Source organism: Lepisosteus platostomus, chromosome 4 (assembly GCF_059453375.1).
Source record: "Lepisosteus platostomus isolate fLepPlt1 chromosome 4, fLepPlt1.hap1, whole genome shotgun sequence".
Taxonomy (NCBI): Eukaryota; Metazoa; Chordata; class Actinopteri; order Semionotiformes; family Lepisosteidae; genus Lepisosteus; species Lepisosteus platostomus.
This window is the reverse complement of record NC_142614.1, coordinates 23,792,462-23,814,381: the sequence shown is the minus strand read 5'-3', so window position 1 is coordinate 23,814,381 and position 21,920 is coordinate 23,792,462. Positions and strand designations below refer to the sequence as shown.

At 36.6% G+C, this 21,920-nt stretch overlaps 1 protein-coding gene across 1 annotated transcript; it reads left to right on the top strand.

Moving 5' to 3' along the window:
• Positions 1–6,680: 6,680 nt before the first annotated feature.
• Positions 6,681–21,674, top strand: ak3 (adenylate kinase 3). The gene is made up of 5 exons (XM_088629112.1): positions 6,681–7,038; positions 11,664–11,783; positions 14,260–14,432; positions 17,665–17,783; positions 20,594–21,674. The coding sequence occupies exons 1-5, from the start codon at positions 6,891–6,893 to the stop codon at positions 20,718–20,720; spliced, it is 687 nt and encodes a 228-aa protein (XP_088485238.1). The 5' UTR covers positions 6,681–6,890; the 3' UTR covers positions 20,721–21,674.
• The last annotated feature ends 246 nt before the right edge of the window (positions 21,675–21,920 follow it).

Sequence of the window (21,920 nt, the reverse complement as noted above, 5' to 3'; positions counted from 1 at the left end):
AGATAGGCCACAAATGGCCCAGTTGCCCTGCTATCCCCCCAACAAACTGGTATGGCAACCAATGTTCCCTCTAACTTCTAATGGCTTGTGTGCGCAAAAATTTCAAGTTGTGCCAATTTTTTCCCCAGTGACAAAAACATGTGCGCACTAAATTGAGTGTATGTAAAATAGTAAACCTGCAATTATGTTTTGTTAATATAGTCATTCTCATAGAAGCATAGAGATCCAAAAGACTGGGACAGTGATTCAACGAACCCAGTCATAGAGACTGAGTGTCGAGCGAGCATGAGCAGCGAGGTACGAGACTACGAGAGCATAGATATCGATGATCGAGTAGCAATAATAATGCAAACAGCCAAGTTGGGCCTCTCGCAGCCAGTCTCATGTGGTCAATTTAGCATTTTTCAATTGACAACCGTGTTTGTTTTACTATTATCATATTTTTGGGGAATTTAATTTTTTGTGCGCAGTTCGATTTCCTATGTGTGCTGATTTCATAACCTGTGTGCAAGCGCACAGGCACACAGCTTAGAGGGAACATTGATGGCCACTATGAGAGGTGGTGCATTACCCCTGCAGATCACGTTACTATTCACTGAGAGGTAATGGTCAGCGGTCTAACACTACCTGGGAAAGGAACTAGGATCTTCTCCCTACCCCAGAAATCTTTCATCTGTTTGGGTCTCGAAGCTCAGCTGTGTCAAGGGTTGCCATAAATACAATCCAGGTACAAAAGGATCAGTGTGCCAGCATCCCCAGATGTGAGGGAGAAGTCCCTGTCCCCAGAGTCGTCTAAGATAAGTTAGACGCGGCCACTGACACCTTTGTCTGAATTTAAAGGAAATGAGGAGTTGCTAGTGTCTTTGTAGTTTGAGCCAAAAAGTGAAGATCTTTCTTCGCCAATCGAATGGAGCATTATTCAGGTTTAAATGGCCTTGGCAACTTTAAATCAGATCCTGCCCCTGTCACCTCTGAAGTCCCTCCACCCTTATCTTTTCAAATATTTACATGATGAGAAATAAAATACAAGGTCAACTTCCACTGTTATGATGATGGTACTCAGATCTACCTGCTTTTTCTTTACCTGATCTACCGAACCCTCACATTGCTCATTCAACACGAATGAAATGTTTTGAAGATATACTGTTGTGGATAACTCAAAATGATCTCCATTTAAACAAGAATAAGATTGAGATGATTTTAATTGACTCCCCCCATCACAGTTAAACTGTCTAAAACTCACTTTTCATGACACAGAAATTATTCTGTCAAATTCTGTTAAAAAGTTAGGAGTGATTTTTTACTCTTCCCTATCTTTCAAATCACCTCTCCACAAAGTCTGCAGTGCATCATTCCGCCATTTACAAAGCACAACCCATTAAAGATTCATTCTTTCTCTTTCTGATGCCCAGAAATTAATTCTTCCTTTCATCTACTCAATATTAGACTACTGCAATACTTTGCTAGTGGGATCATCCATTTTTTTTTAGAAACTACAGAATGTCCAGCACCGTGCTGGTCAAGTGCTGACCAAGTCTCAAAAATCCAAACATATTTCCCCTGTATGGAAAAACCTGCACTGGCTACCAGAATTGACTTATTGGCCTACCATGGCACTACACAGTCTGTCTCCTGTGTACTGTCTATCTGTCTCCTGTGTACCTTCAAGAGATACTATCTCCACACCTCCCAGTTCCCTCATTCAATTCTGTTGGCTCTAGGCTCCTCAACGTTCCAGAGACTACACACTATATGTTGGGGGACCAAGACTTTTCAGCAGACGCACCCCGTCTTTGGAATACACTTCTAAAACCACACCCTCTGCTGATGTTTGTAAATCTTGTCTCAAGACGTGTTCTCAGTGGCCTTCAGTTCCGAATAGAATTGTTTCATTTCATAATTGATACACTTTGCGTATTTTATTATTATTTTCTGTTTAATGTACATTTATCTTTTTATGTAATTTACATGAAGTATCTTCACTGGTGCTTCTAGGCAAATGAATGTGCAATTAGCATACAAAGCAGACAGACAGAGCCACAGTCAGAATCAGCTCAAACCACTGAAGCTCAATTAAAGGAATAATAATGCCTCAGAGCAGTTTCTCTTCTCCACATGTGTTTTATTTTTCCAGTAGGAACAACTCCTCTTTAGAAGGGACGTTTCATGGGACAATAATATTATCTGTGAATGCTGCATAATAACTGAAATATGTTATGGCTAAAATAAACATTTTTGGGGATTTGTTGACTTCCAGTCCAAACTCTGATAAGCAATTGTAAAAAACGTTTTTCAGTTACAGTGCAGGGCAAGTTGATCACCCTGTAACAGATCCAGTCTGGATCTGACAGGCCCTGCCCTGATATATTCTAACTGCTGGCATGAGCTGTAATTAATCCCCTCACATTTTTTTCAGGTTTATGATGTACATTAGTTGTGTAGAGGCCAAAGCTTCTGACTTAGCTTCTAGTTAATGCTACAGGGAATATACAGCACTTTGCACTAAATGTCACCAGTAGACTGACAGTATAAAATACACCCTTTAGATAGTAAGGTTCCTTGCTTATGTTTGCACATTGCTTGCCCTGATATACCTACCCACCTAACAGTTTTAAGCCAAGTGTCTCTGCTTTTGCAATTGGAGTATTATGCAAAAGCCATAGTAGTTAATTAGGAATTATACAATTTTTCATAAATAAACTTAAGGCTCTAAACATCAGTTCTCATTTTCAGATTTCTTGTGTCCTGAAAAACAATGCTTTATTCTATAAAGACATGAGGCAATTACATTGAAGCTCTCACTGGACAGCGCACTGATACATATTTGCATACATTTGTTTTGAAAATAATACCACCCAGTAAATATTTTTAGTTTAAATTCAAAATATAAGGCTGACATATCAGATTGTCACATGGTTTAGGTGAAGCTGAATAAGAGTTCCTCAGTGTTAATGCTTCTGCGATTAATAGTACCAGTTATAAACTAACACAGTTTTAAACATTTGTCTTTCCTATCTCTGTCAATTGCAGCTACATGCCAAAATATTGTATTTTTGAATTTGGGGTTATGCTGTTATGTATGGATGAATGCATATTAGTAAACTGTTTTTTTCTTGACATTTTTCATACTTGCTCCCCATGTGATGTCTTTTATGAAGGATTTAAATTTCTGTTACACTACAACGTGTGCTGTCTATTGTTTCCAATCTCTACAAAACACACAGTTTTATACCAGTGCTGAAGATGCAGAGCAAGGCCTAGCTCATTGGCATTGCTAGCTCAAAGTGGCACCAACACGAGTAAACACAAATCCTTGCAGAATGACAACGAAAAAAGAGCTGGAATTTTTTGTTTTCACAGCAGTGGTAGCTGGAGATGTCTGTATTATAGGAGGTGCAGGTACAGATAGCTTGTTGAGAAATGGGAGATATAAAGTTGTAATGAAAGACTGTCAGTGAATGATGTTTCAGCATTTAATTAAGAAAGCAAAGGTTTTTAACAACTTCAAGCCATGGCTATTAGCTAGGGATATAGAGGAGAAAATCACATGGGCCTACCTCTGTGTAAGGTGTAAAACACAGCTCACTGGGTGATGTTACATTGTTGAAACAGTTGCCTGACATCTTCCTGCCTCTCTTTCACTGTATTCTGCAATGGTTTCTCCCGGTCATTCTCCGTGTAAAGCCCAGTCATCGTTTTGTCCTTCTGAAGGTCAACACTAATCTTATACAGTATTCAAATGATTAAAGAACATTAAAAATGTAAACATTTAAATTAAAATAATTTATTAGTAGCATTTAAGTTTTGACATTTGAGAAAAAAATATAAAAATATATTTTTTCTCTCTGACAGGCATGTTGCTGGCATTTTCTCTCTTTAAAAAGGTATATTTTATTAAAAGAAACTTAAATTTAAAAGATGAATTTAATTTATTTGTAATGCCCTCCCTGTAAATTTTGTATTGTTTTCCCATGTCACCTAGCAAAGGGAGCTTGAGAAACAAATCAATAACATTAAAAGCAGGGATTTATCCTGTAACCACCTGGGTTTGCCTCTCTGTGAAAAAATAGACCCAAGACTCCAATCCACTTCAATGTGTGGATTGCTGAAATCATCTGAAATGTCCCAATTACTGTTACAATAGGACTCTGACAATCAATATTAAATCTGGATCTAGGCTTTATGAGCCATTTAAAAATGATAAAATTTAATTTAACTTTTATTCACATTATAATATTGCAGCGGCCACACATTGCTCTCACAAATCCTGGTACAATGACACTGTTGAACTTTAAAGCCTGTTTGCATAAGAGCCAATGTGTATTGTATAATCTGTGCTAATTATTAGACCGTAAACACATTTGCAACTGTTCTGTTTCTGCCTATGGTTACGCAACTGTGGTTCAGAGGTTGGCTCTGTCTAGCAGTTAGCATAGACCAAGGAACCGGCCCACGCCATACTCACTACCACATTGCTACATTCCTACAGTCATTCCCCCTGCTAGGTGCAGCAGTTTTGAATCCATGGAAAAGAACCATCCCCACTGACTACAAGTGCCTCAGACACTTCAGAGTCACGTGAACAGTTACACAATTCAATCATATTAATTGAAGAACTATGAATTGTAGTAGACATTCGATCATTTGAATTGCTCAAATCTGAATGATGGAGACCCTGATTGTAGATCCTCTGTACAAGTGCTTGTAAAGGCTTTAATAAAATAATGTGAAAGTCAATAAAAAAGTACATATTTTTCATTTAATTTGAGGGAGCCTCTGATTTTTACATGGATTTTATAGGAAGGGTATTATCTTTTAGATTCAGTGAGCATTTTATGACTTGTTTGTTAGATGTTTTTAACTTTCTTTTATTGTAAGTATAAAACTAGGTTTGGTTGAAAAAAGCACATTTCAACAAAATCTGCTCTTGCACTTTTGGATGAATAGCCAGCATTAATGACCTTCACTAGGCAGGAATTAAGAAGAGGGCTTCTATTCACAAAAAGATCGCTGTTCTAAATGAGAAGGTAACAGTGGGTTTAGAAAAATCTAGACTTTCTTTTGCAAAGTTCTGTATAGTCAATATAGAATGATTCTCATTTAATCACCATAATGAATTACAGTACCTCCTATTTCATGTTAGAATCATACATATTGAAAGATCATTTGATTAAGCGTATACATCTGGAATATTATCAATATAAACATTGTAATATTGTAATATATTACAATATATGTGCAATGTTACAATAGAAATACTCACAACATTGGTAAGGTCTTTTTTGCTTTTACCATATTTTTGAATACTTACTTCTAGGAATATAAAATGTGTATGTCATCACTGCACAACATCTTGTTCCTTTCTTCCTGTAGGCTTTATAACTTGGTTACTTAGCTGTGTCAGTCTTTGGTTTTGCCAATTATGAATGTAGACAGCTTATTTTCCACAGAATCTTCTTGGCATGCAAGATATATTGATCTAAATATATTGATCACACAGGAATGGTTATACAGTCAAATCAATTTTGAAGATTAATTTTCAAATTGCAGGTGATAGTCATTCGAGGTAATGATGCATTTGGAGCTGATAAATGGATTGAAAACTACAAATAAGAATTGGTGAAGAACCACAAGGATCTTTATTAGGACTACTGCTCTTCCTACTTTATATCAATGATCTCGATGCTGGTAAACGTAGTGAACTAGTCAAGTTCACATATGACACCAAAAGACTGGGCAAACTGGGAATTGATATTTAATGCAGACAAGTGCAGAGTGTTAAATGCCAATAAAATAGGAAACACAGATCTTGAAGAAACTGCTTATCAAGACTATGTTGAAACATTTACATATAAACATACCGAGAAGCAATGGAAATGAAAAGCAAATCCAATATAAGGAAATACAGTGATGTATTTAGAAATTAAATGAAAGGGTGCTGCGTTAAAATAGTACAATACACTAGTACCTTATTTAGAATACTGTCACGTACTTTGATCACCACATTATAAAGAAATATTTGCACTCTGGAATCAATCCAGAGAAGAGTGGGCATCATACATCAGCATCAGCATCAGATTATAAATATCTCATCGGGTACCATTACTCTAAAGCAGTGAGGATTTTAAACAAATATCGACAGCTGATTTAACTGGACAATCAAAATTAAATATATAATTATTTAAGAAAGGAGATTATGTATATTATCAGAATAGTTTAACGTTGAAAAACATATTTCTGCATTTGGAAATTTGCATTTGGTTTGTTTCAGGCGCTCGTAAGAATATCAGGCATATTCCTGAAAGATATTAATTTGTTTCCACCATTTTTTTTTTTCCAAATCCAGTATCTGTATAATACATAGTATAGTAGTGTAGTTATAAGATGTACTGATAATATGCACTAGAAAATGCCGGCACAACCTTCAAACGTGTCATCTAAGTTTGCTACAAAACGGATGGGACGAACTGCCAGTCATGCGTTAAACTTTATTTAATTTAATCCCGCATTTGGCTAAGGTTTTGTAACGCAAATCCCATGCACACACTCCACAAAACTAGGACAGAGATATTTGACGGATACAAATTAACCGATGTCGGTGTTGTATTCTGCTTGCCTGCAACTTCCTGGAATGCAAATATTTCTCCTCCTCCAACGACTACGACAGCGTCAAGGTTTAGAAAAAAAGCCGCCTTCATTCTGAGACCAGGCAAAGCACAAGCTGCAGGCAGAAGACGTAATCATTAAGCGCACTTATTTTTTAAGTTTTATTTTTTGTGGGTGGGTAAAGATTCTATTTATGTATGTGATCTGCTTTACAAGTCGGATTCTGTTTTTTAATGAAAATATTTTATTCACTCATAATTCTTAAAATTTAACACCCCGAAAAAATGGTTCTACGCGTTTTGTTTCGTGCTGTCATCATGGGACCCCCAGGCTCCGGAAAAGGCACAATATCGGACCGTATAAGTAAAAGTTTTGGATTAAAACATCTTTCCAGCGGAGACGTTTTGAGAGCCAATATTAAAGCCAAAACCGGTAAGCAGTTACAAAGGTGAAAGATACACACCAAAAGCATTTGACGAGTTGTTACAGATATATGCTACTTATTTTCTGATCACACGCGGCAGACTTTGGTGCAGGGATACAGTTAACTTACAATAGACTTGCTACTGCTTTTGTTAGTTTAGTGCATTGTACGTTCTGTGCCTTTGGTTTCACTTTTTAAACTTTGCAGTCTGCACCAATGATAGAGCATTCAAAGCCGAATATGTAAAAACGTCTTCTATCCACCTACATTTTTTTTACCTCGTACTGTAATCCAAACGTTTTTTTTTCTCTACAGTTCGTGTGTACAGTGCAGTTCCTTTTTATCGTATGATCACTGAAGACATGTCTAGGTTCTAAAGCTGTTGGGTAGTTATTTTGGAATTGAAGACTAAAGTAATCGGCTCTATGCAGGAACGCAAATGTAAGAAAATATAATACAATGTAGAGGTCAAAATAACATTTAAAGACATAAGACAACTTCAAAAGTGTTCCTTTACATGTATATTTTCAAAGAAAGGCTATCATCACGTAAAGACATACTATTCACATGCATTTCATATGGGTTCATATCAGATATAGAGACCTAGTTCACCATTTTGAGCTGTCGTTTAGATATTTTATTTTTGCGTTTAGATATTATTTTTTTGGCTAATTTCGTGCTTAACCGTGAAAGTAATTCAGCCATAGATGTGAACTACACAGTGGCACTACAGTGAGTGGTATTGTACTGTATGTCTTGGTTCTTTGCTGAATTCAGCCACGCTAAAGTCTCCACTATTTGGAGGCTGACCCATATAGTATTCACTGTCATAGCATATACATTCTTGTGATCGCAGGCTTCTGCCAGTTGTTTTATGAACTTTGATCCCTGTTTCGAAAGCAGATTAGGTTTTCTACTTATCAAATTATATATTTTAAGATAATGTCAAAAACCTCTTCTGCCAATTGTCTTCTTATGAACTTTGATCCCTGTTTCGAAAGTAGATTAGGTTTTTTACTTATCAAATTATATTTTAAGATAATGTCAAAAACCTATCGAGCTACTCAGTACACATTTGACATTTTTGTTTTTTTCTTAAGACGTACAGTAGCGACAGTAGGTTCTGCCCCCACCTGTTACCCCCTCTGTTTTTCCAGGAATTTAGGTTTAACGTTCTACAAATTCTGAAGTTCCTTGGGTGTGAACTGCGTTGTTAATGGTCTATATTGCACCAGTTATCCTCCATCTTTCATAGATATTTTACTTGGTCGTGATCTGGATGGGGTGGTGTTTTATGCTAAAAGAACATTTCTGCCTTCTATACTAGTCTTTCACCTTAGCATAGCCTTAGAAATAGATTTTAAGCCCTACAGTATATCCTAATGTATCGTACTTAAACTCTTTCACTGTGTGTAAGGTTATACACCTGCTGTTCACAGAATGTTCTTGGCTTGAAATCAACCATTTAAATTAGTTTTTTATGATTATTTTTTCATTATCTCACAAATGTTTTCTATGAACCCCTCAACTTATATTTTGTGATCTTGAGATCTCTGCCGTAACATACCATAAAATTGCCATAATCATTAACCTCTAAATGACTTATGCGTTAGGGTAGTTTTGATTCTTTGCTGTTGTTTCAAACGTAAATACACCCATAATCTGCGTTTACTGTATACTTCATTTTTCCTTTATTTCTTATTAACCGCGAGCCCGGCTCCACGAGCTATTGAGCTACTGATTGCTTCAAGTTGAGATCATTCCACAAATGCAGTCTTTGCCTTAACATGTGTCTGTCATTACCTGTGATTATAAAGACCTTAATGCTGGCCTTTTTACAGAACAGTCCCGTTTCACTTAAGGCCTAGGACTTGTAGAGAATTAATGTAATTTGGTTTGACCAAAACGTCCTTCTGGAAAGCCTTTTAAATTCGATACTGTGAGGTCGATTGTACAAAAAGAACTAACAACAGGTAGTGTTAGCCAAGCCAAAGTACTGTATGCAACGGAAAACTTTATCTTGTTTCTAGATATAAGTTTAGTAACGTAGGTAAGACTAAACACCCGTGTAGAACGAACGTGTTTTTTACAGTTCAAAGTTTTGTTAAATATCTGGCATTGGAATACCTGTAGTGCACTTTTATGCACGAACGGTGTATCAAACTAAACTTCAATGTGCCCAAACAATGCGCAACCGCCGAGTCTCTGGACCCAGAACAAGGGTGCTATCGTGACACTAGTGTCAACCCCCTGAGTGCACTGACGAGGCCTAAGTGAGACACAGGATTTTAGGCTGTGTGGACCATTGTCGATCTGTCACCAAAGTGATTTAAATTTAATATTATAAACAACAAGAATAAAACAATATAAATATAGAAAACACTAGTTCTTTAAATAAATGAAATAAGGACCGACGAAGTGGTAATTGGCTTTCTGTGCTGCTGCAGTTTCAGCTCGCACTCTCTTAGTTGCAATTGAATTTCTTCATCCTGCGCTGGTCCCTCCACATACTAATTACTGTTGTATCGATAGAGGAGTTTAAAGGGACGTGCCGTTGCTGCGCTGTCAGGAGCGAAGGAATGTCGCACAATAGCGCGCTGTGAGTGCACTGCTAATGGAGCGTGGTTGTAGCTTTTTTCAGAAACGCGTGGTAAAGTTAGCTTGGAGAAAAGTGCAGATCTTTAATATGGTCAACTTTAGATGCATATGAATTTTGCTAAAACTTTGAAGTTTTCAGTCTTCGTATTGATTTTTTAAGTCGCACTTTGTACGACGGTTAGAAGCGCAGGGTATGTGGAAAGTGTACACTAAATCAATTCGGTGACACATAAGGGCCTATAAAAGCAACGATGGATTGTAAACCTATTTAAAATATCTATTTCATTAATACCAAACACCAACAGAATCCACTTGAAGCAGTTTTAACAGATTTTGAACACACAGGTATTTGGTTAATTGGTTAATTAAAGTTTAAGTCGTATTTTTTTAAATGGATGGCAGGACGAGTTGGGAACATCATTTACTTTTGAGAACTCTCTGTCTGGTAGGGCCAAAGCATTTTATTTCTTAAGGCCTTGGTTCGCATATTTAAAACTAAAGAGTCCGATAAGGAAATTAGAGTAATTATTGGAAATTCAGGCTTGTGGAATGGCTCAGTCATCAGTATTCTGTGTTAAGGCAGGAGAACTGTGAGAAACAATAACAAATAACAGATAAAACACTGTATTCAGAAATAAATATAAATAATAATGCCAGGGCACTATGGCTATACATATACTATATGTGCTAAATATGGAAATTGGAGAGAGAAAATAATTCCACTAAGTTTTTCTCCAAGAGCACCATCTTATATTTAGGTTTTGAATAATGTATGTCTGTTACAATGATAATTTGGCAAGGAGCCTACAGTACTTCTTTATACATCTGAGCATTTGCTGAACAATTGTTGCGACATTCCTTACTTCATGTTGGAAGCAAGGCTGGACTACAACCACAGCTAGAGTGAGTTCATCACACAGGGACAATGTAAAGATACCAGTTACCCCAGCCAGCACCCCAGCCAGGAAGAGGCAGAAAACTTAAGAGGACAGGGTAACAACTTGTACCAGCATGGAGGAAACATGCAAACACCAACTGGAGACACTTCAGGACCAAATCTGAGAAAATGTCCTTCCAAAAATAATAGTTCTTCAGAAACAGGTGGTCAAGAGATCCTCACAAAGGACATCTCTTTTTTTATGAGCTCTTTAAAACCTAACAGTTTCATTTCAGTGGGGTATGGAAGAGTAAATTAAACTGGAATAAGAATGTAGAAATACAGGTGTTGGGAAAGAGCTTTGTGAAGTTCAAATGTAAAACTGAAAACACTTTAATGTATTTCATTTTAAAATTCAAATTAAACTGATAATAACAGATGGGAAATTACCCAATACACACAGGTGCTTTCAATTTGAAGGTTATTGTACAGTATGTTTGTGTTTGACATAATTCTCAGAAAGACCTTGACTTCACCTATGTAGTAAAATCAAACTCCATATGCAGGGACTGAATCTATTTATACAAAAATATCTATTAATTTATTAAGTTCTAACCAACAGTATTTTTCAATATCTTTAATAAATTCTATTTTAAGCAATTAAGATATTTATGCTGTATTTTGCTAAACATGCAGTGGTGTGATTTAGACTAAAGTAAGTCCAAGGTCTCTGGTTTTCCTTCTGTAACTGTCTTTATTTCATGTTTAATTTATCATGTCCTGGCCACTGCAAAGCAGAAAACACACTGGAAGTGTATTTACCAATGAAAGCACTGTGATCTGCCTTCAGCTATCCTTGCAATTTGGTCTTTATGACCATATTCACAATTTGCAGATTACAATCATTTTAATCATCAGTCTCAGTGAAGACTTTCAGAAAGTCCTAGATTCTAGAATGCATTCACTTTCTACATGCATGCCAATGGAATTTGTGAGAAACAGATACAGGTTTTCCATTGCAACTTTCTAAAGCAGTGTAATTAAAATGTGTGTCTGGGATTTTTTTATTTGATGGGGAAGGGGCTGTGTTGTGGGGAGAAATAGATTGAAGGAAGGCACGGAAGTTCCTGATGACATCTTTTATTTCTGTCATTGTAGAAATAGGGCTCCTGATGAAGTCCTGCATTGATCAGGGCCAGCTGGTTCCTGATGATGTCATTTCAAGGTTAATACTGCAAGAGCTGAAGACCATGGAGCAACACAACTGGCTGCTTGATGGTAGGAGGATTATGGAAAATTGTATGCATGTTCCCTTTCCTTCATAATGGGAAATACCATACTAACCAATACAAGATATCTGAAGTGAATGTCTTTCTTCACTTCAGCAAGTTTGAAGGCATTTAATGTCCTGGAAAGATTTATAAGTTACATTTGCAGGTAAATGACAAGTTTCTCCTTAAAATGATAAATAAAGTAGTAGTTATAATAATAATAATTAATAATATAATTGCTTACACTTATATTGCGCTTTTCTGGACACTCCACTCAAAGCGCTTTACAGGTAATGGGGACTCCCCTCCACCACAACCAATGTGCAACATCCACCTAGAATTTGACATGTGTCATCATGTTAATACATCTCAAAACATAATTTTTAAAAAAGGGAAAATGTTGAGGTGTTCTTACTGTAGGTGGTAGGACAATAATTCCTTACTTATATAGCACTTTTGTGGATACTTCATTCAAAGTGCTTTATGGTTAATGGGGACTTCCCTCCACCATTAATGAGCAGTACCCACCTGGATGATGCGACAGCAGCCATAGTGCACCATTAGACTTACCACAAACCAGCTATCAGTGGGGAGGAGAACAGAGTGATGAAGCCAATTCATAGATGGGGATTATTAGGAGGTCATGACTGGTAAGGGCCAATACGAAACTTGGCCAGGATGCCTGGGTAACACCCCTTCTCTTTTTGAGGAACACCCTGGGACTTTTAAGGACCACAGAGACTCAGGACCTCGATTTTACATTTCATCCAAAGGACAGAGCCTTTTTAGAGCATAGTGTCCCCATCACTATACTGGCACATTATGACCCACACAGACTGCAGGGTGAGCAACCCCTACTGGCCCCACTAACACCTCTTCCAGTAGCAACCTTAGTTTTTCCCAGGAGGTGTCCCATCAAGGTACTGACTAGGCTCACACGTGCTTAGCTTCAGTGGTTTGTCAGTTGTGAGTTGCAGGGTAATATGGTTGCTAATTGCATTTTGTCTATGAAATGTGAGACTATAGTATTTCTCATATGAGAGGCTAGACCTGCTGTGGGGATTGGCTTATATTTCCAAACCAGTGCATGGGGTGGTACAGTAATTTAATTTAGTGTAATTACTGGTATTGAACTGCACCCTGAATCCCGGTAGCACAGCTTTGAAGATTACCCACCAACCTGTTTTCTTCTCCTTCTTCAGAATGCCACTTCTGCTTTTGCTAGTTTGTGCCTGTTCACTGCTGCTGGATGTGTGAATACTTATACATAAGCTCTTGCATACATATTTTTTTCTTGTTTGTTGGTAAATGCCAGTTGGTGTTTTTACATATAATGAGGTAATGGCATCCTGACAGGTTTTGAAAATTGCTATGGTGATGAAGGTGCTAATTGGGAAATGTGAGTATCTGATCTATTTCTCTCGTTTGAGAAACAAAAACATATATATAAGTGGCCATTAATTTATTTAGGTTTTATACTCTTGTAGGTAGATTATAATAAAAATAATCATAAAAGAGATCAGTTTAGTCTTAGTTTTTGCGAAATCTACATACAAGACAAAAAAACAGTTTTGCCTTTTTTGTATTTGCCTAGTATTACATAATCATGTACCCCTCTTATCTCATTGTGATAAAGTCTTCTTGACTATTTGCAAACTTCACACTTTGCTACTGTTTCATGAAGGTAGTGAATAAACTAACCAAGGTTAAAAATGTCAGATGAGTATATATTTGTGCTTTATCAGCATTTTGAATTTCACAAAAAGGGGATTTGAGTTGCTACCACTTTGTCATCTTCAAGAATTTGCTAACCTTTTTCATGTAAAATGATTTTTACCTGCTCATGGTTTCTGTTTTCAGTTTCACTGCCATGTGGCTTCAAGTTCGGTTACCAAACCAAAACTCTTATTTTATATCTTATATTATTTGCCCCTTAGTCTTTAATTTAATGAAGCCACAACTCTTTCTATTCTTGAACATGTCATTCAGAAAGACCCAAGTTTGTTTTAGACTCAGGTGTATGAAAGCCTTTTGAACAGAGGAGTTTGTGAGGGTTTTTTTATCATATAGATAGCATCTGCTATTAGTGGCCCGCAGGCTGTCAGAAGATGACAAAGTAGTTAAAAGCTGCACCGTTTAATATCCTCAGCATTAATAGAAACTTAGCAGTCAAAGTAAAACTAAAACTAAAAATGTACTTGATTGATTTTTTTAACAGCACATATTTGGCATCATTTCGATTAATTTATCATTCACGACTAACTGTGATACACATCTTTCAGCAACAGCCTCAGTTTTCCTTTTATAAAGGAAAAGATAAGCTAAAGTATAATAAACATTGGGCTTGCCTTATACATCCTTATTTACATAGTAAATGCTATGTGTACCACCATTTTGGCTCTTGAGCTCCTAGAGAAGACTGCAAGTGCTATTTATGTGGAATGATGTTAATAAACAGAGGACCCTTTTCCCCTCCTGATCAGGGTTCCCTCGCACTGTGACGCAGGCAGAGTCTTTGGACAGCGCCTACCGCATAGATACTGTTATCAACCTTGATGTGCCTTTTGAGACCATTAAGGAACGCCTAACCTCACGGTGGATCCATCCGGCCAGTGGAAGAGTCTACAACACCAACTTCAATCCTCCAAAAATTCCTGTGAGTTGACTGATGGAAGGTTTAGTAAAGTTGTCACCCAGCTGTACTTTCAGTGTCGGACCAATTAGTGAAATGTTTTGGATAACCCTAAGATGTACACTGAATGCATCAGTTCTCTTACGGAGTTTTGTATAAACATTTGGTATTTATTACATTCAATATTTTATTTTAGAATTTCTGTTATATTTTCATTTAAATAGCTTAAGTTTTTTTTAGTTATTAGCAGTTTACATTATAGGGATGTTTTATATACTGTATATAATAGACGAAGCCAGAGGAAAAGAAATTCTACTTGTTCACAGAAGATGAATGCATCTCTTTTTAATATTCAATTCATGCCCTGCCCCTCTGTACAGCCCTGATTTATTTCACTCTACCACAAGAAGGTTAGTACATAAGGACATAAGAATGGTTTCAAGCAGGGAAAGGCCTTTCATCCCATCTTGCTCATTTTGTACTTTTGTAGCTAAATTAGTCTAAACCTTGTCTACCTGCCTCTTGAAGAACAGAGAATTTGAGCCTTATACCTGGACCTGCCTCTTGAAGAACAGAGAATTTGAGCCTTATACCTGGCTGGAAAATGTCTTCCTGACACCCACACTCTTTGTGTATAGATGTGATTCCAATCCACCAGCCTTAATTAATTCCCATTTAGTTTCCAATATGTGATTGCATGTCATTGTCTTGCTGTTTAATCTGAAGTAGTCTTCTGGGCTGACCCTGTATGTACCCCCTTAGGATTTTATGTATTGATATTTGTCTATAGACTCATCTTAGACACCTTGTAAGTTGATCCTACATTGTGTCACCCAGGTGTTTGCTGGACATTTCTAGTGTATGAATTGAGTCTCCCCTCCAGTATGTTAACCCGCTTTTTAATCTTTTGGCTATAGAAATCTTTATACAGAAGCAAGGACTTTAATCACATAAATTGACCTTAAATTCTCCTTTGTTCTCGACAAAAGAGATTTACAGTAGTTCCTTTAATCATTCATATTGTTCTTTGAGCTCTTTCCTTTGGCAGTGTGGTAAAGAAATCATTTACAATGCAATATTTTAAATAAGGTCTTACTAAAAGCTTTTACAGTGACTTGAATATAGCTCCCCCTGCTCCCTTTAAATGCTTCCTGTGTTTTGTTAAAAAAAGAGCATATACAGTATAGAATCTATACTGTATGAACACCAAGATCTCATTCATGCATGTTTTCTGAAGCTTGATTGTAGCTCTCTGACTGTACAATAAACAGAGGTCCTGTTTGAGCCTGTGAACCTGATGAATGGTTCTTCCTGAGCTACCGATGACCAGCTGCCATTATAGCACTGTAAGAAATATCTTTAGATTATGTCTGAGCTGGTATTCTGTGGTCTAACCACTGGAAAATGGTAGAAAATGTGGAGTGGTGTAATGCCATTCAAGTGACTTTGTATGCCATTATACTGTAGCTTTTTAAACACTCAGTTTCATAAGCCCAGAGAAAACAGATTAAATGGCTGTGAGTTCAGACAAGATAAATAAAACACGAGATACTGTCTTCAAATCTAGTGAATTGGTGAGCAAACAAATAAAATATAGGCCTGGTGAAATGTTTCCTTTAGACCTTTGCTCTCTATCCACCAATTAAAGCAGGGCAAACAGCTCTTTGGCTGTGAACAAGAGACTGTGCATAGGTATATAGTCTGGGAGTGCTTGTAGCAGGTAAATATTCACATAGCAGTGTGCCTGTGTTCTGCTACAGTAAATAAAAGGAGAATGAATGTCATTGGAGGTCTCTCTGATGCAACATGATGCACTGCTTGGCTGTACCCACACTGTTGATGCCAGGTGTAGTATTGCTGGGAGTAAATACTAGTAGTTATTTTGTAATACAGAGGGAGTCATGCTAAGGTGTGTTTTGCTTCTTTCACTTTTATGTTTGGATTCACATATGAACCTGACCAATCTGGGTTTTGAAACAGAGTTATCAGAATTGTGTTGTGGATTTTCTATGCCTGCTGCTCGATAGGCATGACAGCTGTTTTACTTAGAGCTGAAGGTCAGTTGATTGCACAGAGATCTCTTGGCATGCTCTTCTGAAGGTACAGATTACACAGCTAGATTAAATGAACCACATGTGACAACTATATACTGTATTTCATACTCATACAGTATGTTTATTTTACCAGATGCTGTACATGTAGAGTAGATTTAACTGTGACTCTCTGCAGTGAGCATATGTCTATAGATAGGAAGACTGTGTAAGGAATTATTTATTTCTGTAAATACTGAAGGAGTAAGAACATAAGTAGTTAGTAGTTAATTGGACCTCATGAAATGTATCGGCTTCCACACCATTGCTTAACTGTGTAACTTGTTCCATACTCCCACAACTCTTTGGGTAAGGAAGTGCCTCCTCTTCTTGATTACATGCATTATTCTCAAATAGAATTTAACTACTTTTTCCAGTTTACCCATTGGGTGAACTGATTTTGAAATGATGGCTAGATGTCAGCAACTACAGTATGTACAGTAGCTTTGTCTTTGCATTGTTAACGGGCTTTGCATTGTTAATTTTGTCAACACTTTATCTCAACTGTTGACAAAATTGTCAGGTGTAACAGGTTTTAAGTCTTTTTGTAGTATGATGAGAGGTGTTAAAAAAGCAACTAATGCTATTGGTTCTAATACACCAACTATGTAACTGAGAGTTGGGGTGGAATAGAAACTCGCAGTAACTTCAGGAACTGAGTATGAGACCTCTGACCCGTAAAAACATGCGAGTGATGGTCGTACTTCTAAGTTACGAATGGTACTCAAAAATGCTGGAATTAAGCAATATAATCTTCCATTTTTAAACTTAATTGCACAAAAGCTATTTATTATTGCAAAAGAATAACATGGCAGCTTTAAAAAATCTCACCAGCAGTAAGATCACAGTGTAAGTGTGTGTACTGGTGAAAATATTTGACAACCATGAAGTAGAACTAGTTAATGTGTGTGTGGAAGGGGCATGTGTGACTCTGTGTTTATGTTTTTATTCTTGATATTCTTGATTCTTGAAGAATCCTTCACATGGCTTACTTTCTTCCTTTAAGGCTGTGTTATTTGATATAGATTTAAAAAGCAAGCAAGGGAATTTCCTTTTTATACCTTTGAAGAAAGACCCAGGTTGACAGGCGTGATATGAAAATGCCCTCATTCAGTATTCCTTGTGAGAAGACGCTCTATGATTGTGTTGTATCTCTGTATGCACAGGGTCTGGATGATGTCACGGGTGAACCTCTGACACAGAGGAATGATGACACACCTGAAACAGTCACCAAGAGACTAAAGGCATATGAAACGCAAACTCAGCCAGTCCTCGACTACTACAGGTACCACCATTCCTGAAATGCGAATTTCTTGTGTAATTTGTTAACAAAGTAAAAGTGCTAAACATCTTTAACTTCATACCGCATGCTGAACCTGTCTTGATAGACTAATGTATACTTTTCTTGTCTAATTTAACAACGAAATAGTGAGTAATGAGTAATATTATTTAATACAAAGGAAATGTAAACTCTGACCTCAAGCTGAAACTACCATGTATATATTAGGATTCAGAAAAAATATAAAAGTATCAATAACATTCATTAGTCGTTAGTACCACAGTGTAGAGTATGAGTTTTTTTTAATTGTATTTTTGTATACCAAGCCTTTTCCACTGCTATTTCTAGTACAGCTTGATTTACTTTATGTCCTCATTTTAGGATATAATGAAAACCAGGAAACTTCAAGAACTTTATTACTATTCTCTAATATATGGTTTCTAGTTACAGGAACCAGACACTTGTGTATTTCCCCCAAATATTATTTTTAGAAAAATGGAGATCTTGCAAAAGCATCATCAGTATAAAGTCTGAGTTTATGATCTCTTTGCAAAGATTAACATAAAGGCCAGTGAAAAATTAGACATATGTCTAACCATTCAGACATATGTTGTGACTTTGTAATTGATGGCAGTCCACCAAGAAAAACAAATCTTCAATTTTGTTTTATTATAGGAATTATTTGTGTTATTAAGAATATTGAAATGCACACTCTAAGGTCTACTTACATGTACTAATTTTGGATAATCACAGCATCTACAAAACCCGAACAAACATATAAATTTTAATAAAAGATTATGAACAGTAATTTAAGTAAAACAAAAAAGAAACTTCAGGTTGACTATTATGTTGGCAGGTAAAAAGTGACCTTAACTGTCTAAGATGCAACAGTAAGTATGGTCGAGCTGTTCAGAACCAGTTTCTAAATTTTGCTGGATAAAGTAAAAGAATAAATTAGGAAAATGGTGGACTCACTTGAAACTAAATATCAAAGAATGCACTAACTGAACATCTCTATCAGGTATTTTTTGTACTAGAAGCCTGAAAAGGTAGGCTTGACCTATGGAGATAATGAAAAAAAAGAAAATTAAAGTTATTTTACCTTTATTGTAAAACTTAAGAAGCATGTTCGCTTACAGTAGCTTTGGAGCTAAACTTGTCCTTGAACGTCATGTACTGCACTTTTGATCCGTTGCTTGTAGGAATAACCTATTTCAGAGACAGATAGTAATATACGTAGAAGTTCTCCAGATGCCAAAATTGAAGTCAAATTATTTTAATGCTCTAAACAGTCCCTCCTCTCGATTTTTTTTTCTGAGAAAACCAGATACGATTCTTATCCAAAGAACTCTTGGTTTATCGAGATCATTTGTTGTCTACAGTACAAATTGAGGCAGCAGCACTGAAGACCTAAATTTCCATAACATCACTAATTGCTAAAAGAGAAATGTTATATTAAATTTATTTGAGAGAAAGGATTTCAAAAGCTTGGGATGTTTAGAGCTTCATTTGGTAAGATAAGAATTGGACACAAGGCTCTGGACAGCATGCCAGTCCACTGCAGGACATACACAAATACAGGTACACGAGAAAAATGTCAAGACACTAGTGAATGTAGTCAGCATGTCTTTGCAATGTAGGAGGAAACCAGAGCACCTGGCAAGTATCCATGTGAAGGCTCCCCAGTCTAAAAACTGACTCCAGAACTCAAGCGCTGTGAGACAGCACTGCCATCTAACACACCACTGTACTTCCTGCAGCTTGCAGTAGTAGTGATACTGTTTATAAACTATTGTGGCAATATCTGTAAGATCTTTAACCGTGACCTTAAACTTTGGCTTAATAGAAAAACTTATCTGAGTCACAATCTTGAGCCTGAAATTAATCTAGACTTTTTCTATTACCTCTGTGACTTACTCTGTTCATAGTTCTAACCCTAGAAAAGGCCTTGTTGCCTTCAATTTTGCTACAGCAAATGCAAACCTAATCGTAACCTTAAACGAATCAGGCAGCACATACTTGGTAACAGTTTCACATATATAGCATTTACTATTTATTACTTACAGTAATACCAAAGAGGCTAGATGGGCCAAACTGCCTCATCTCATTTGTAAGATTTCTTATGTTCTTTTTAGCCATTCAGAGTATATGGGTGTGGTTTCCCATTGTCCTGTCTGTCAAATGTCACTGCTTCACAGTATGTCATGTTATAATTTCTTGAATAGCGCAACTAACTTTAAAAAGCACTTTAAAACAAAGAAATCATGAGATTTATAAAAATCCTAACCATGATCCAGCTACAGTACTTTGACTACTAACTACAGAGCCTAAACCCTAATTTTAAATTAAACATTATCCTAACTTTCTTCCTGGATCTGTACCCTAAACTATGACTTAACTGTAAACCCTAACCCTAAAATGCTGAATGAGGATTTTATTTTTATTTTTTACTTTCCTGTCTTGCTTGATATGGCAGAAACTTCATACGTCTATATACTGATTTTATTGAATTCAGGGTAGCATGGTGGTTAGCACTGCTGCCTCTCAGTTGTGTTTAATTCAAGACTGGGGTGTCATCTGTGTGGAGTATGTTCAGGTGTGCTTTCTCCAGGTGCTCCTTTTTCTTCCCACTTCCCAAAGACTTGACTAGCTAATCTCAGTTGTCTCCATGGAGTTTGATCCTTGGTCCCCATTAGTCTTAACGATCAAGGCTTGGATTGCTGTATCTTAGTCATAAGCTAAGTATCTGGCCATTGTCAGCTGGAGAAATCTTACACTTGAAAGTATTATTCATTTTACTTGTCTTGTCTCCACAGAAACAAGGGTATATTGGAGATCTTTTCAGGAACAGAAACCAATAAGATATGGCCACACGTCCATGCTTTCCTGTCGAAAAAAGTCTCGGATGGGGGTGGTATGGCTTCTGGGAAGGCATGCCAATGAACATGTTTAAAGGGAATAATGGCTTCACTTAAGAGGAGTCCACCTCTAGCATGGGGCCAAGTTCTCACTCCTGTGTGCTGCCAATTATAGCATTACTTTTTGCTTCAGAAAAAAAACCTCTATGATCAAAATATATATCACAGTGTTCTTAATTTTATTTTTAATAACTCCGGAATATTTCACTGATATAATAATATTTTTGTGTTGTTTTGCAATGTGGACAAACTCGAGTGATCATGTATAGTCTTAAAGGTATCCTGCCTGAGATTTGCACAATCCAGTGAAAGGGATGCCATTGTACAAATGTACTGTAGCTTGTATTAAATTCTAATGAATTAGTAGTAAGGAAGAGGTGACTTACAAATGAATGAAGTCTTTATTATGATTTTTCCCTTTAGTTTGCATACAAGTGTATGCCTGTCTTCCACTATAGAATGTTTTACAGTAAATAGGGACATGCAGATATTAAATCTGGACTCCAAATATGATAACACATATGATATAATGTAGCACAGTTGATCCTGTAATGCATTCCATTTTATTAATGAAAAGCTTTGGTTTACGGTAAAATTATTATGTACCTTTTGAGACAAAATGATTGTACTGGTTGTAATAGTCATACTCGAGGGAATCTGACCGTCTTTAATAGTTTCGTACTTTCAAGTTTCAGCCTTTTGTAATTGCCTTCAGTTGTTTGCAGTAGTTTTAAAACAATAGATTTGCTATTTGTAGATAAGCTTTAATGAACTTCCTTTAAGAGTCATAACTTAAATACTCAGTACTGATTGTTCCTATGGCATTTCCCATTGCTCATGTCTTTTGTTACTGTGTCCTTTTTCTACAGCAAACAAGTCTAATAGCCTGGTGGTGGGTTACAGTCAGGCAGTATATCTTGGTGTACAATATATATTTTTACAATACCTAATCTATTAAAGTGTCACAACAGATAAAAAATGTGTGTTGGGTGTTTAATGCAAGATTTGTATAAAATAATCGAGTTGGATGAGACTGAAAAAGAAAATATATATATTTTTATGAGTTTTTGATGAATCGCAGTTATCATTTCTTATTGCTGGTCATGATGTACCCATATATCAGCTGGATTGTGTTCCACATCGGCCCCTAATCACAACTGTTAATTGGAACTTGTAAGTGATCTGCTTGCCAGTTTAGATGTCTTTTTCTGTAATCAAAAATACC

Bases quoted from the DNA above. Each gene is read 5' to 3' on its own strand.
- ak3 (XM_088629112.1), top strand. From the start codon at position 6,891: ATGGTTCTACGCGTTTTGTTTCGTGCTGTCATCATGGGACCCCCAGGC. The intron at 7,039-11,663 runs GTAAGCAGTTAC...CTGTCATTGTAG, and splicing joins CAATATTAAAGCCAAAACCG to AAATAGGGCTCCTGATGAAG. The intron at 11,784-14,259 runs GTAGGAGGATTA...CCTCCTGATCAG, and splicing joins ACACAACTGGCTGCTTGATG to GGTTCCCTCGCACTGTGACG.